The sequence below is a fragment of the Danio aesculapii genome, chromosome 22, assembly GCF_903798145.1.
Source record: "Danio aesculapii chromosome 22, fDanAes4.1, whole genome shotgun sequence".
Classification (NCBI taxonomy): domain Eukaryota; kingdom Metazoa; phylum Chordata; class Actinopteri; order Cypriniformes; family Danionidae; genus Danio; species Danio aesculapii.
Window position 1 is genome coordinate 22,614,044 of NC_079456.1, and position 17,665 is coordinate 22,631,708.

General features: G+C 36.2%; 1 protein-coding gene across 2 annotated transcripts; it reads right to left on the bottom strand.

Annotated features, from left to right (window-relative positions):
- Nucleotides 1–770: 770 nt before the first annotated feature.
- Nucleotides 771–16,629, bottom strand: hdgfl2 (HDGF like 2). Of its 2 annotated transcripts, none has more exons than XM_056447994.1 (16): nucleotides 16,416–16,629; nucleotides 15,786–15,862; nucleotides 14,163–14,301; nucleotides 13,907–14,077; nucleotides 11,870–11,992; nucleotides 11,690–11,758; nucleotides 10,115–10,304; nucleotides 9,835–9,919; nucleotides 7,822–8,122; nucleotides 7,626–7,747; nucleotides 6,059–6,126; nucleotides 5,888–5,958; nucleotides 5,244–5,345; nucleotides 4,779–4,932; nucleotides 4,555–4,678; nucleotides 771–1,716 (listed from the first exon to the last, which is right to left on the bottom strand). In XM_056447994.1, the coding sequence occupies exons 1-16, from the start codon at nucleotides 16,485–16,487 to the stop codon at nucleotides 1,596–1,598; spliced, it is 1,989 nt and encodes a 662-aa protein (XP_056303969.1). In that variant the 5' UTR covers nucleotides 16,488–16,629; the 3' UTR covers nucleotides 771–1,595. The 2 variants fall into 2 exon arrangements, with proteins under 2 accessions (XP_056303969.1, XP_056303968.1); XM_056447993.1 differs by having other exon boundaries at nucleotides 10,115–10,307.
- Nucleotides 16,630–17,665: the final 1,036 nt, after the last annotated feature.

The window sequence follows — 17,665 nt, forward strand, 5'->3', positions numbered from 1 at the left end:
ATAAAATAAAACGTATTAATTATTAATTCATCTTCTTTTCATAATTTTGTTTTAGAGGTCTCGAGCAATATGTTTACATCCATCCACAGATGCAACTTATTTAAAAAGTAATTTCTTAATGTTTTCTCATATCATTCATTGCAGCATCAACCTTTTTTAAACAGCATCTGAAAGGGTTAGTTTAAAAGGTATCTTTAAACTCCTCCTACTCTGCACTGATTGGTTAGATGGCTAAGCCTGATTGACCCAAATCAAATTTCAATTACTATTTGACAAACTACTATTTTTATTGAGCAAAATTATCATATTTTATCTTTTCATGTTTTATAATTCTTTCTTTTTAAAAGTCAATTAATTTAATAAAATAATTAATCTACTAAAATCAACAAAGCCCCCTACACCAATCTCATAGAATGAAATCATATGATCCATAAAAATTGTGTAATTAATTTAACTGAGCATGTGATTTATATCAGTGTTTCTCAACCACGTTCCTGGAGGACCACCAGTTCTGCACATTTTTCATACCTCCACCAAACACACCTGATTCAGATCACCAGCTCATTAGCAGAGACTGAAAGACCTGTAATGGGTCTTACTGACAAAAGAGATATCCAAAGAAAACATCCAAAACTTTCAGTGTTGGTGTTCCTCCAGGAACGTGGTTGAGAAACACTGATTTATATGACATAATTCATATACAATAAATTACCAATATTAAAAAAATATAGCTATGATTTACAAGCAATAACAAAAAATATCATAACGCATTTCAGAGTAGTATACCACTATACTAGTAATTTATTTTGAATAAATGGTTCTTCTACAAAAACATTCAAAATTGTGTCCATCATGCGGATTTTTTATTTAATCCTTTTACGGATACTAAAAAAAAAAAAAAGCTTGGACCAAGTTACATAGCACTAGAAACATGTTCATATTAAGCATGTTTTATGACATCCAAGATAAACAAAACGGCATTAATCGGGTCAACCAAAGCAGATGTAAGGTGCCATAATCAGAGGACCGAACAACCAACAACAAACGGTCAATACGTCTACAGAATTTAGTAAAAGTCTATAGACAGGAGTTACTGAAATCCATACCAGACAGATCAGATGTAGATTTGTGCACTAATAAGAATGTCGATGATGATGATGCTTCATGATTTCTTGCTGAATGGGAGTCGATGAACACAAAAACAGATTTTTTTTTTTCTTTTTCCTTTTTTCATATAAAATAAAAGGAAAAAAGTTTGACTCATAAAAAGCGGCTACATAATACAAGCACAGTCTCCAAATACATTTGGGCTTCGGTGTTTTTTTTGTTTGTTTGTTTTTTTTGACGTCAGTGTGGTTCTGAAATAAAACGTTCCCCCTCGATCATCAGAATCCTCCGCGTGGAACACTTAGGTTAAGGCGCTTGTTTGCCTCGTGACGCCTCGATTCAAAAGTGCTAATAAATGTTCGTATCACGTTTTATGTACAACACGAAGAAAAACTCATGTAAGTCACAAAGGTGGGCAGACAAAAAGTAACACAGATGAATGAAGGAAGCCAAGGTGTGTTTGTGAGCATAAAAGGAGGCGAGCGCAGTTAGCTCTCAGACGACATCTGCTCGTCCTGCTCTCTGCTGTCCTCTTTTACATCTGCGTCCGCTGTGGGATCAGCCTCAGTGGAGTCGTTTAGCTTATCTGCTGGCTCGTCTGGATCAGGCCTGAAAGACAAACCGACAGTTAGTCAGCATGTGATGTGAATAACAACAAAGTCTATATAATTCAGGAGACGTGTCACTCCTAATGTGTTGAATCGGGAAAAGTGTAACATCTATAGGTGAATTACCAGCTTGTAAACATTCAGGATGCGCGCACATCGCAGCTTCAGAAAAAACTGGGAGACATCTGACATCTGATGCGGTACAGAGTTTGTTGTTGTATTAGAGATAAGTTATATTGATTACATATTTTATAAATTATTCACATAATGCTTTCAGCGTATTAAAACAGCTCGTCACCCAGTGATAAGCACAGTTATTCTGCAAAATTAACGTTCGTCTGACAGGTCCACTTGCGATAGCACCCTCCCAATGGATATTGGATTAGATAAAATGGCCAAACATCCAGCGGGCCGAAATATACAACGATCTCATTGAAACTCCAAGTGTTTTTACAGGAGAGAAGTCCTACAAGTCTTAAGATGCCAACAATTTTGTTCTGTGTGGTCATGTGCGAGAAATAATGTTCCATGATTACCAGATTCAACACATTGTAAACATTAAAAACTGAGGTTCTGCCTAGCCAAAGACAAGGAAAGAAGACAGAACTGTACAAGTCCTGGGTAATCATCAACAAGCAAAACTGCATTCTGACAGTGAACTGCACCTGTCCGGCACGGTATGTGCATTTTTACATTTCATACTAAGCATGCAGAGTCCGCAGTTTAATTCACCACATTTAACAGTTTTTGCTGAAATCATTGCTGCAAACAAAAACAAGTAATGTGCATGATTCAGCATAGCGAGAACTTACCTGATATGAAATGAAAACTGCAGAGTCAAGCATTTTTAATTAGGTCCTCACTCCATTTAGCTCTTATGATGGCTTTTAGCCAAAGGCGTCTGCGGTTGGCATTAAAGGCAGTGTGGTGTATGGTACAATTTAAGTTTTCTATTTTTGTACTTTCGATTTTGGCATCCCACCGCACATTTGCTGTTTGTCTTTTGCGACCGGTATGTGCAGTTAAACCTGTGTGACGTCGGTTGGTAATTCCCCTATATGGTGAACGAAGCCCCGCCTTCTAGTACAAGAGCTAATCATCAATCGCTATAGACTGATGATTCTCTGGGGGAGGGGCTTGGATCAGACATGAGTTTCTGCAGATTTTGTGATTCGAAGGTTTAGAAATTAAACTGAAGAGTAAGTTGTTTCATTTTATTGGTGACTCCTAATATGACATTTAATCATGACTCTTGGCAAGCAAATTTGATGTTTCCCTAATTAAACAGAACGCCTGAGCATACTGCTGAGTGAAACAACTTGCCTTAAAGGGACTTAGATAACAACTTTGATCGCATGTTATGAGCCTAGTATCTAGCTCTTTTTCTCACTTTGTTTACCTAAAACAGAGCTTCGTTTTCATATTGTATCCATTGCAGGAACAGCTGTTTTTTTCAGTGTCTGAAATGGTTTGTTTAAAGGTCATTTGTAAGCTGACCAATCAGAGCAGAGTAGGAGGAGATGGTCCTGTCTGTTGTGATTGGTCTAAATCAAAAGGCTATTATAATTTCTTAATTTCCGCAGTGATGCAAACAGAGTTTAATGTACCAATCCAGTCCAAGTCATGTGATTTTGATTTTACTGATTATGATAAAAATTGGTGAGAATTAATAACGGCATTAATGGACGAACCTCTGGACCGACCACATAGTAAAACATCTGAAATGTTTTGGTCATTCTAAAATCCCAAAATATATCATCAAAGTGGTTCAGTATTATTACATGCAGAAGTGTGTTGTGTCTTCGTCTTTTGCATTGGGTCTTCATCTTCTAAGGCGCAAATAATTATTTTTTATTTTTTTATATATTTGACTACAGTTTAGCAGGAAGTGACAATTTTGTTCTCTTTAACTCACTGGATGGAAACGTTACTCGCAAATGCTTTCCGCGATATTCCAGTTTGGTGTAAAAGTCTATTTTGCATCTTTTGATGGAAACAAAACTATTGATGAAGGGTTTCATTGAAGATCAAAGTTTAGAATCAGATCTTTCTTTTGGGGTAAGACGGATCTTCAAAAACTTTGTAGCAGAATAGAATAATAGAACATTTTAAAACAGAATGAAAAGGGGCTTTCGCACCAAGTAGTGACAGGAATTCAGTTACATGAACCAGTCACCAGGTCAAGTTCCCTAAGAACTTATTTTCCCCAAGATTTATTTCCCTTATTTTCCTAGATGCATCTGCAGCAACGCAAGTCAGCTGACAGCGACAGCTAAAGTGCTGCATTAAATAAAATCAACACCTGGAGGTTGTTTTCATTGTGAGTGTCGTGTGTTTCATGATAACTGAGATTAAAGGTGGACATAGAAGTTATGTGATTGAAAAGGAGCAATTGCAACCTTTATATTGCTTCACATTATATCGCTGACATTAGCTAATTGAATCAGCACAAACTTAAGTCACTGTAGTTCCTATTAAACCCTGCTCTGAAGTAGGAACTAAATCAGTTGCCCCAAATGGTGTTCCTGAATCTAAAATTGCCAATAGTATCTGGATGCAGCCTTTATGATGCAAGCTGAGATTGCATCACTCAGCGATGCTATGTCAGACACAATGCACTCAATGGAGCGAGTGACGTCACTGTGAGGGGTAGGGTTAGGGGTGGGGTTAGGTGAGCCCATTAAAAAGCATTGGATGCAGCACAGATTGCACTGCACCAGGTCTGCATCCAGACCCCTCTCAAAATTGCTCCCAATTTACGTGGGGCAAACATGCCGAAAATGTAATACTTCTGCCAGTATATCAAGGAACTATAAAAAAGTTCCTACGATGCCTTCACCTGATGCCATTTGGGGATTTGTTCTCATCCGGTTTGTCTTGGTCTGTGGGTTTGGAATGGCTTTCAGATTCAGAAACATCTTTTCTCTCTCCTTCAGATTCTCCATTCACTGGTTTGGAATCGTCTGGGCGGAAGAAGACAAAAGGATATGCAAAAGTTAATCACTTTTTATATGTTTTATTGCTTGAAATTATGCAAAAAAAAAAAGATTTCACAGCGTTCACCTGTGTTTTGTGCGTCTTGCTCATTGCTTTCTTGATTCTTTTCATTGGGTTTTGGTTTACCAGTCTCAATCTTGCCTATGAACTGAAGCTTTAGTTTATTATAGACTGCGGTGGCCTTCTCCATGACTGCATTGCTGGCTTTGTACCGACGAATCTAGAAGACAGAAAAAAGTGTGCTACATATAAGATGGCAACATTATTTAATAATCACTTGCAAATATTGGAGTTTCTTTTCGTTAAATGTATTTTGAAGATTGTTTTTAACCAGTAGCTATTGACTTAAAACATTCTGACTGTTAGATTAAGCTTACTGAAAATCTACAAAAGAAGATATGAACAATTTTTATTTTGGGTGAATTATCCCTTTAATCATTAAAATCTAAATAAATCTCTCCCAAAAAGATCTTTTTTTTACAATTAACTGCAAAATCTAAAAAACACCAATTAATTTGTAAGAGTTTGTACCTTTTTGAGGGTGGCAATAACGTCTGCATTCTTCTGTAAGATGTGAGTGGTCACTTGTACCGAGCTGAGCTCATCCAAGGCTTGTAGACACTTCTCGATATCCTAAAGATTGAAAAGCATCACACGGCACAGAATAACATCAAGGAAATGGCATATCGGGTCACTTTCACACATGTAGAAATACATGGTCCAAAAATATAACATTTAGAGGTCACATGGGAACAGAAACTGTTTGCCATTAATAATTAGAGGCTGGGCCAGTGTTATTATCAATAACTAATGCGATTAAAAACACGAGTTAATTAAAATGCATTTTAAATTTGATCATAAAGAAATTTATGTATTTTACCTAATAAACCTTTACGGTTTATGAAATAAATGTATAAACTTGTTAATATTTCCAAGTATATAAGTTAAAGGAAATGAATGAAAAATAAAACAAGTAATTAAACCTAAATGTAAACCTAAAATGCTGTTATAAAAATAAACAAAAGCACATAACATTAATTAAAAATTAATTACAGAAACTGTAATGGCATTTTTTTGCATTTAAAATGACTATGGCTGACAATGGACAACTTGGACATTTGCAGATATGGTCCAAAAGAAAGCATCATATTTAGGCTCATGATGTTACAACTCACCGGGTTGTCAACTTTTAGTGCAAACTTGATGTCTGTGTGGAGCTTCTGTAGTTTCTCTTCTGGCGAGGGCTCTGATGGTACACAGGGGCGATAGAAACGAGAGTTACAGTGCGATTACCAGAAAAATGATTTAAAGAGACTGAACCGTAAGGAGAACAAGCTTCAAGTGACCTTTTTTCTTCTCCACTTTCTTCTCAGGTGGACGCACCGGCTTCCGTTTCGGCTTCTCTGGTTTAGGCCTTGTGAAGAAACAGTTGGTATTGAAAATTAAAACCTCTTAAGAAATTCAAATGTTAAAACTTCAAAGAAAGGATAGCACAATATTATTAGGGAAATGATTCCCTTAGAATTCCTTACGTGTGTTATTCAGATGCTTTTCATCAAGTCTGAATTCCTTACTTTTTTTGATTTTACTGATGTTTCTTCAAGCTGTATTTTAGGTTATGGTATGTCATAATTGAATTTATTATTTTATTTTATCTTTATATATTTTCAATTAGTTTATTTGTTTATTTACTTAATATTATTATTATTATTATTATTGCTATTATTTATTTAATATAATTATTTTATTATTTATGTACAGTGCTTTTTTTTATATTTCCCAAATGATGTTTAACAGAGCAAGGAAATTTTCACAGTATGTCTGATAATATTTTCTCTTCTGGAGAAAAAGTCTTATTCGCTTTACTTTAGCTAGAATAAAAGCAGTTTTTATTTTTTTAAAGACCATTTTAATGTAAAAATTATTAGCCCCTTTAAGCTACATTTTTTTTCAATAGTCTACAGAACAAACCATCGTCATACAATAACTCGCCAAATTACTCTATCCTGCCCAGTTAACCTAGTTAAGGCTTTAAATGTCACTATAAGCTGTATAGAAGTAAAATATTATTTACTGTCATCATGACGAAGATAAAAGAAATCAGTTATTAGAAATGAGTTATTAAAACTATTATGTTTAGAAATGTGTTGAACAATCTTCTCTCCATTAAACAAACATTGGGGAAAAAAATAAAGTGGGGGCTAATAATTGTACATATATAATTTATTCCGTCTTTCTTTAGCGTTGCATTGTAAAAATGGGCATTGTCTGTTAGTTTCAATTTCAATGTGTTTTGTTATCAGTAGTTAAAATGTTAATAAAAAGATGCAATAAAAAATAAACAAGTTGAAATAAAAGAATTTAATCAATAAAAATAATTAAAGTAGCAAAAAGCAATATCAATAAATGAAACATTATTCAGGGTTCCCACGCTTTTATGAACAGCAGTTTTAAGAACGTTGTATAAAAAAAAAAAACTTTAATACAATTTGCTAAATTCAAGTGGTGATATTAAAAATGCAGTTTCTCAAATATTGGTAAAATGTGCATTATTTGTTAGTGTTATAGTACAAGATTTACTTTTTTTTTTTTTGAATACAATTGTTGAAAAAAAAAAAAACCCATGAACAAATTTAAATTTAAGCACTTTCAAGGACTTGTGTTAGTTTTTAAGTACCTTCCAGGCCTTGAATCTATATGTCTGAAATTCTAAAATATTCAAAAAGCGTGGGAACCCTGATTCTTTAATATAATTACACATTTACAATTTCTTAAGTAAAATTTTTTTTGGGTGAACCATTTCACTAACAAGATAAAGAAACAAATGAAAATAAAAGCCAAATATCAAGCATTACTAGTTAGCGTACATTCATAAATAATTCGAATGATTTCAGTTGCTGGATGAACACATACTTTGCTTTGTGTTTCTCCTCTGATCTCTGTGGCTTCTTCTCTTTGATCGGTCTCTCTTTTTTCTCCTTCACCTCCTTCTCTTTCTTTTGCCGCCCTTTTTGGCTTTCTTTTTTCTTTTTCAGCTGAAATGCAACACAAGGTTAACATGTTAAGACACTCACAGAAACAGTTTAATGGAAAGTTCTGGTCTACTTGCCTCTGAGGGTGGTGGCGAGTCCGAGTCAGACGGTGCAGGGATGGGTGGAGGCGGAGGCTTCTTCGATTTTTTGAGAGGATGATCGTCCACTTCATCGTCCGAGGAGCTGCTACCACTGCTGCTGCTTTCTCTCCTCACCTTGGTCTCTTTGTCTTTTTTCCTTTTTTCTTCCTCCTCTTTCTCTCGCTCCCGGAGCCGGCGGAGCTCTTCAGCCTCCTCTCTCTTTCTCCGCTCTTCCAGCTCCTTCCTTCGCTCCTCGTCTCTCTTCTTCCACTCACTGACACGGTCTGTGTCGCTGTCACTTTGTAAAAAAAGAGGCTCAAATGATAATCCACGCACCTCACTGAATAGTTGGATGTTCTTTTTAAATAATGTGAACATGTTAATCCAATTAAAGAGACAGTTCACACTAAAAACGAAATTCTGTCGTCATTTGCTCACCCTAGACTTGTTCTAAACCAGTTTTTGTTTTGTTGAATACAAAAGAAGACATTTTGAAGAATGTTGGAAACCTGTAACCATTGACTTCCATAGTATTTGCAGTTCCTACTATGGTTACAGGTTTTCAGCAGTCTTCAAAATATCGTCAAAATAACTGTCCCTTTAACATGTTCACAATATCTGCAAAGAACATCCAACTACTCAGTACAGTGAAGTGCATGGAAAATCATTTCTAATACTTTCTCAATGCCTCAAATCATTTAGTGAAATTACACTTAAAATAGCCCTTTTCATTTTTTTTGAAACACAGAGCGCATATAATGTGTTCTTTAAAAAAAAAACAGCAGCCACCTGATATAATAAAAATGTTTTACTTAAAGGCCAGGCTGAATGTTCTGAGCAAAAATTCATTTTGCAATAAACATTTTATTTTGAATTGATGCGTCGTGTTCTCACCAACAGTAATGTGCATGCAGCCAATGTGAATTATTTTCAAGAAAAGAGCGGTGTAACTTTCATTGCATTGTGAAAAAACAAAACAAAAAAAAAACAATCAAATCTGTGCTCTTGTTCACATGCCTGAAGTCGTGTAGCAGTATTAATTAACAACACTAGTAGTATTCTTAAAGAAACACTAAAACATTTTATTGCTTGTTTAAATCTAATAGTCAAACATAAACATAGTTTGCTTCAATTGAAGCTGCAAATACAGCTTATTAAATACTTTTAAAATCTTTTGCAAATGATACACTGTATACTATATTAGCTCTTATAAACAGCAGCCAGTTAGATTTAATCTACTATTTACACCTAACATTAAAATGTGTTTTTATTAATCTACTGACGTTTTGAGCTTGTCCAGATATTGAAAATGCATTAGCTTGGATTGCTTCTGCAGTGTAAAATCTCAAACATGTTTGAACAGCCACAACAAGGTATCTACAGGAATCAGAGGCCCAATCCCAATTCTACCCCTTAGCGCTTCGTTTTGCGCGTTCATGTGAAGGGGTAGGGGTGTCTCAATTCCCTTTAGCTTGAAGGCGTAGAGCTAAGAGGAAGGGCTAGATAGCCCTTGAAACTGAGATTTTTCAGGACCACGCTCAAAAACAAACAGCACAGCGTGATGTCAAATCTAGCAGGTTTTTAATTGATTTTATATACTACATAGCACCCCAATACTCGCAATTTCACAGATTAAATTCAGGCAAAGTTTAGCTTCAACTATTTGTTGTGTAATCAAAAAGGGCACAATAATTGATCAATGTAAAATAGCTTTTAAGACTTGGTTATTAAGGGTCTTTAATTTCTCTAAATTGATTTATCAACCCCCTGCGGATACCCTGGATGTGTTGTTGGTGTGTCAATTGTAGTTTTGTGTCACCGAGTTCACTTCTGTGAGAGTGATGTAGAATGTGATGAAGTAGCGAAGGGCTTCGATAAAATCTGAATACATGTGGTCAACTTATGTGGAAACGGTAAGGCATCTTGGCTGACCACTTTTGATCAAAACCACATGTTAATATCAAGTGAAATAAGTAAAAAAAAAAAAAAAAATGCTAAAAACAAACTCACCTATCGCTATCCGATGATGAGGAAGGAGCTCGTTCTGGAGCCGGTTTGGCTTTCCTCGCCCGTGGCTTTGGTGGTGGTTTCTCCGCTTGGAAAATGACGCAAAAAGAAAAGTGTCCTTTAGCATTCTGATGTACCTGTCTAGGATTCCTGATCTCCGAGTGCCGAGGACAACTGTCTCAGGTAAAGTTTCCATCCGCTGCTGCTATTCAGCGCAGTTACTCAAGCATTAAAACTAATTATAATATGTTCTGGGTTCACGTTGCAAAGCGAGCGGTCTCACCTTTCTTGCGTCCTTGTGGGGCTTTTCTTGTAGGGGGAGGAGGAGGAGGCTCTGAATCGGAGTCGGATTTGGATCCAGACTGCGATTCAGATCCGGAAGCGGCTGGCCGTGGCTTCTCGTCTTCTGAATCGCTCCTGGCAGCCTTTTGATCTGACTGAGAGCCCGAGTCTGAATCAGAGCCAGAAGATGCCTTCTGAAAAGATACAAAAACAGCTTAATATCAAGAAAAGTGTGTAATTGGAGAGCGAGCTGGGTAGTAATGGATTAAATATAATCTGGATTATGTAATCAGACTCTAAATATTAAGTATTTGTAATTAGAGTAAACCACTCATTCACAATAGCTACTTTATGGATTACATACCATTTACATGATGGCGGTAAATAAAGTCATTTTTCAGTTTTTTAATGTTGATATTTTGACAATACAGTGGTCCCTCGACAAAACTTGTGGCCTCGCAGTCTCGCAGATTTTTTTCCGTGTAATTTGACGTGCTTTTTTTCTACAACACACGGTGTTCTGCGTCCTGACCAGCTGTAGAACACTGTCAATCAATCTACTCCATGCCGTGTCTCCTGTACAGTATAGAATGCGTTCGGATTGCCAGATTGACATAAATCTTCGATCACTAGTGTGAACACAGTGAGACACTGAAGTGCTGTATAATCTGTTTGCAAGTTTTCTCCACACAATGTCGACGAAAAGTTCCGCACCGTCAAAGGCACCTGCGGTAGCACCCAAAAAGCAGAGGAAGATGCTGACCATCGCACAAAAAGTTTAACTTCTTGACATCCTAAATGAAGGTAGAAGTTATGCGGCTGTAGGGCGTCATTACTGAATAAATAAATGAGGATCATATGATTTCATTGTATAATACTGGACTTTTTTTTTTTTTTTTTTTTTACAAAGGTTTGAACTTTGGAAGTGTTTAAACAAGAGAGAAAAGTGTGAAAATGTTAATGCCCGTCATCTATAATTGTAAAAAATAAAGCAGACTACTTTGCGGATTTCGCCTACTGCAGCTTATTTTAAGAACGTAACTCCCATGATTAGCAATGGACTACTGTACACAATTCTTCATATTCACTATGTTGCTATTGACTGATGTTTTTGATTGATTCTGTCATATCTAGTGTGCTTTTTTAAATAAATATTGGATGTAGCGTCTTTGTAAGGTTGCCATTTACTAAATTTACTGAATTGTAAGTAAATATTTTACCACATCTTATGATTATATCCAGTGCTACTATCAGAAAAAACTGTTAGTATTTTAAAAAAATAAAATGTCCATCCATGTCACTGTTAAAGCTCTTGCTGGTGATAAAGAACAAATGTTCTCTTTATATACATCAAAATAGTACAAGTTTATCCTACATCATTATATAAGTTAGCAGGAAAGTTATCTAAATGTAATCCAAAAGAAGTCAAACTACATCACCATATATGTGTAATCTAAAAGACCATAAATCACTGATTATGAATCACTTTTTCATGTAATTTACAATCAGAAACGGATTACAATTCATATGTAATCAACCCAGCAGGGAATTTAGATAGCCAATAAGGTCTTCTCACCTTCCTCCTGCCTCTGCCAGCTGGCTTCTTGCCTCCTCGACCGCCTGCCTCTTTCTGTGGTGTGAAGTCCTGGAGAACACATTAGCAACTCATTAATGCAATATGAACGTGCCTATTTTTATCTGGACAGGGTACGAGTAACGTAAACAAAGTTTCGCAGCAAATTCCCCACAGAAATACCTGGTCACTGTTTTTGCCGGAGTCAGAGTCTGAGCTGGGTGACGGTTCTGGTTCTGAGGGAGATCCACTCTCCTCTCCATCTCGATCACTGGATGATGCCCGCGCTTTCTTCACTGGTGGTCGCTGTAAAGTTAAAAAAAACAAACGCACCATAAAGTAACTCCTATGAGCGAGATGAGCAGCATTTTCAATGTCTAAAGTGACATGGAAAGTTAGATTGAGTTAAAGTTAACATTCTGGAAAAATTCGATGTTTTTTTTTATTGTTAAGGTAAACTGGAAGTCACCAAGACTTTTATTTCAGTATGTTTTTGTACATACAACTGAAACAGAATATTGAGTAGGGCATATCATTCCCTCGTAGTAAACAAGCTGTAAGTGCCAGGACAGACACTGGACTTCCGTTGGAACCCATTGGGCTTCGTCAGTTCGCATCGGTCCAGCTAGTTGGTTCGTCAACAAGTTACCATCAGAGCTTGTTGGCCCGTTTCAGCATGTCAAATTAACCTCAAATGCAGAGAGCACTCTGACTGGTTATTCGGCAACAAATGCGAGTGCGATGTAGTGAAGTGACGTAGCAATTAAACAAGTCACGTAAAGAAAGACCACAAAGCGGCTAGTTGTAATTTTACTACATTTCTCAAATATTTGCAAACTATATAGATATGGATTATTACATTATCAGACATATTTGCAGGAGCGGATCCATGCATAGTGAGTGACTATTACTGGTAATAATGGTACTGAAAGTTGCTTTGTTCGCATGCACACATCAGAAGATCCGCTACTACCCCTCGCAGTGCGAAAAGACACGTCCTCTTTAGCAGGTGCAGAACACATGCTTGAATAAGTCAGTTGCTATCAAGTTTGGTGTGAAGACATGAGCCAACAACACAGTTGGGTTTCATCTTTGCTAGTTGTTTGCCGTCGGCTTGGAGTGTACCAGCTTTAATGCAGCTTTAACGGCATGGTTGAGAATACTGAGGCTAAAAACCACCACTCTATTGAAGAAGCAAATGGTCAGATGTTAATTGAAGATTACCAAAACAAGCCTGGATTAAATTACATTCATTATTCACATTGAAGGCCCCGGTATTCTTCGATTGAGGGCAAAAAAAGAAGTTCGATAAAGCTGAGAGTGAAGGTATACTGTTTTTTAACATTCCTAAACCCCTATGCTGCAAAAGGCGCAAGTTTAAAAGTGTTGTGTTGCTTCAGTGTACTGCTTAATACAACAACAATGATGTCTGAGAGAGGAAAAACTGTTGCATAAACATCTAGCAAACAGCCCTCTCCATGAGAAGCACCACCACATATAATAAACAATATCATATCAAAGCGCAATAAAATTGATGTCGATAACGATGACGGGTCTGGACATTTTTACTCAATATTGATCCTAAGAGCACACAGCAGGAATTTGCAACAACGGGAATCTATAATTGTATTGATATTAGAGATTCACTGAATTTTAGTCGCCGAAAATAGGTCATGCTACGTCAGCCAGCATTGTTTAGCACGGTTGTTTCACTTTCCCACCAGCAGTATCCGCCTACAGTCACAGTTGGGATACTCTTTTAAAAGTGGAAGCATTAACAACTTGCATTGAAATATTTATCGTTTTCGTTCAATATAGAAAATAATTAGAGACTGCATTTTTGTCATATGGCCCAGCCCTACCACATCACATTGCTTAATGAGAGTTAAAAATGAACTCCCCCAAAAAGTTTGCGAACTGCCAAAACTAACTCAAAAAGAACTTTGGTTTTGGGCAGAATTTGTGTAAAATAATTTCATTTCAGTTCTTTTTATTGGTTTTGTTTCAAGTATATCAGGGCCTTGAGACTAACAATATGCGCTAGCAAAATAAGCAATTATGATTTCCCACTGGCATTTAACTGAATAAAACTATGAAATTAAGAGCTCTGAAAACAGAAATTCAAAGCATCTGAAAGTGTAATGCATAATACTGTGGAGGAAGTGATTCAAAAAAGTTCACTGCAAATGTTCATGTTGGGATGTTTGGCGTTTTTGATACCTTTGGAGCAGGAGCTTTCCGCTTCGCTGCTGGCTTCTTTTGATCCTCACTCCCGGAGTCAGAATCATCACTTCCCGTTTCGGCTTTCCTTGGTACCACTGCTTCCTCTTCTTCCTCCGCATCACTTCCGGCAGCAGGTTGGTTGTCCTCGCTGTCCGATGATGACGCAGCCTAAACAAATACAAGATAACGCATTAAATCAGAACAGCCTCTAAGAAACTATGGATGATTTTTGGAGGTAGAATTGAAGACTTACTGCAGGGGTGTTATAGGAGGCATGGGGGTTGTTTTGGATTTCCCATAAGCCTTCGTTGAACCCTTTCCTTTTGTTGGGTTTCCCATAGCGTTCTTGGTTTTTTTCATATGCAAAAAGGTCCTTGGGTGCAAGGAATGCACTGAAAGGTAGTTAACATTTTAAAAGTTTAAATCAGGATTATGATCATAGGTGACCCTAGTCATAAATGTCAGTTTTTTTAATCAATTTGGAATCTGAAGGTTTACCAAAAAAAAATCTAAATATCGAGAAAAACATCTTTAAAGTTTCTTTAAGATCAAGCACTTTGGCCTAAAAGAAAAGTCAACCATTTTGACCAACAAAATTTATTTTGGCTATTGCGTTCTTAAACAAAAGACTTTTGTGGTGCAGGTTCACATACTTATTAGTATTAGAAGAGTTTCCATGACACTTTTCATCCAAACGCACAAGATTTTGGTGTGTTTGGGTTGTTCATATAAAGTATATTTTTATTTTTGCACCCTGAAAATGCAAGTCTTTTGTTTACAGAAGAAAAATTCAAGTTAAGGCTGGGCGATAAAATAGATTTCTGTAATTATTGACGAATACCATTGTCAATATTAATTTTAAAAAGTTTGATATGAAGTTTCGGGATAAAGTGCTATAGTTTATTAAATGTGGCAGTATGTATTTGAATAATGATGGTTGATTCCTTTACTTGAAAGCTCAGATTTGATTATAATCATTTGTGTTGTTTACGGAGTTTGAGGTTTACGGTTTCATTATTATTCATACCTTAAAGTTTGCTTTGATTGTTCAGCGTTTACACTTTACCATTTACCACACACTTTGTTAACCATTGCACATTTTATTTCTTAAGTTTAAGAAATAGTGTTAAGTCTTCCTTAGTAATGTTGGTAAATTAAAATAAATTGGCTAAATATATTAAAAAAATCATAGTATTCCTAAATCAACTGTTAATAATAATCGATACCGAATAATATGAAACTTGATACCACGATCATTTTTTTTTTGCAATATCGCCCAGCCCTATATCCAGTCACATTTCATTAGGGTCAAAAAGATTTTATAAAAATAATAAAATCCACAAAACGTATGGTCAATATGAGATCCGTAACATTAACAGTAGTCAACATTTGAAGTGGTCCAAAACCTTGCATCAAAGTTGTCCTACAACTATTGGACAGCACTCAATCTTGTCCTAGGACATTTTTGATCTACTTCAAATGTGGACTGATTTAGAAAGGATGGGTTTTCATTTTATGCTGAGTTGAAGTGCCGTTTTTAATCTAATGATATACTCCATCACTAAAAATATTGCAATATCACTCTAAACAATAAAAACTGCAGACCAGAATGAAAAAAGAAAAGAAAACCAAATATGGACTGAGCATAGGAGTTATGCCTTAAAAAGGTTCCTACAGTACCACCTGTTGACTTGTGGGGTCAGAGAGATTACTCTATGCACGCTTTGCACAAACCCCAGTTTTAAAAACACTTCATTAATCAACATTAAGAAAAAGAATAAAGAAAACCTCATAACGTAAGATCATTAAGATCATAACATAAGATTATTATTCGTTAATAGCAATCCGGTGCACACTTAAAATAATGTTTACGTACGTTTCATGAGTCCCGAAAAAGAAAATGGGGATCTTATTAGGAGGTGGTTTGACAGCCCCGTCTGCAACATCTTCAATCTGCAAGAAGAAAAAATATATTAACATAAGGTGATTTGCATGTTCATCGGGTCTTTGAAAGCTCATAGAAATAAAAATCCTTTTACACACAAATATCATACTTTGCACAGCGTAAATCACGTGCAGCAAAGTATCTCCATGTGTAAACATTACAACTCACCCCCCCTCTTCATTTACACATACATGTGATTAAATCAAAACAATGCAAAACTCTCATCTCCAAATGAAGGACGTATTCACCTTCCCCACATTATGCATCTAAAACAATCCCCAACTAAAATAAAGAGGACTTTGCGATCACGCGACCTTAGCTGCTCCTCCAGCAAACAAGTTAGCCAGCCTGCTAGCTTCATACATTCATTACTAGGCAAATACTACAAAACAAAACATTACTAAAACCGCTTAGCTTCTAAATTAGCATAATCTGCAGGTTTATCTGCACAAATGCGGAGTAAATTCGTAAATTGGAGGCTAGAGCTGGTCGCGGAGGGTCTGTTGGGGGTGTGTGCGCTCAAACCACCGCAAAACCTGTGCGAGCTCCCGCTGCTCTTACCCGGGCCGGCCAGTGAGGGTAACCCTTCATTTTAGCGAAGACAAGATCCCCGGGCCGGAAGTTGTGCGGCATCTTGTCGTCCCTCTATGCACCGCTCCTCGTTCTGCTCGTTTCTATCCGTCCGCGGTCCGTTTTTCAGGCCGACAGACAGCAAGAACTGGATCTGATACAGTACGTGAGGAAAGGCGGTTGGTTTCTGCAGGCGGTTTCCGCCAATTCCATTTTTTGTCAGCGGAAGTCCCTCCTTCCAAAAAGAGCTGATTGGATGAACAGACCTTCACTCTTTGCGTCCGCCAATAAGAAGGCACAATGTGTACGCCGTTAAACGCTGCAGTTTAATAAAATTTTATTAAAATTCGCGCTGACCTGATTATGAAATGAGTGCTGAAACTTACATTACAATAAACGTGTATTTTATTGATTAAATATGGAATGTGATTGCACTTCTTTGCAAGTTTTTGTTCGAATTTATTGGAAATACGAAAGATTTAACGATTCTTATTCATATCTGGGAGCTTTATAAACATTTTAATAGTTTTACATAAAGTAATTTTAAGTAAAACGAAAAAATTTTACACAGTCGGTTGCCAGATATTAAAAAAAACGAGCTATTCATAACAAAAATTCTGTTCCACGTACTATATCATGATCAGATTTTACATGTTGAGGCAAGATAAAGGTACTTAACTGTTTAACGTAAACAATAAAAAACAAAACAAAAATATAATAACATTTCGCTCATTCTTTCCAAAAGATACGAATTATTATTATTATTTGGAAAAATGTTTGTTTTAAAGACTTTACAATGACATTTCATATTCTGCGGTAAGATGTACAACAAAAACTCGACTTCCCTCTATATAAAATAAAAATAGAAACCAAAATGTGGTCATTTTGTTCATTTGAACATATGAATTTATGAGTATTGTTAAGACACTTAGGCATGATGCACCCCAAAACTGCGATTACGCAAATAAAAAAAATGTTTATTACAATTTATTTCATTTGTTTCTAACCCTCAGATTTTATTCTCACGAGAAGAAACATTTTGAGAGAAATAAATACATACAATTAAGTCTTAATACTATATAATATTTAATAAAAGAACGAAAGCCTATTGATTTTCATTTATAAATGAAAAGAATGTAAATATCGGATTTTCACATCTCATTTAAATCCTTGTCGTTGTTCTTTCCCTCCGCTTGCGGTCGCTAAAACTCCACATTTGCTTCACGACCTCTTCATGACCA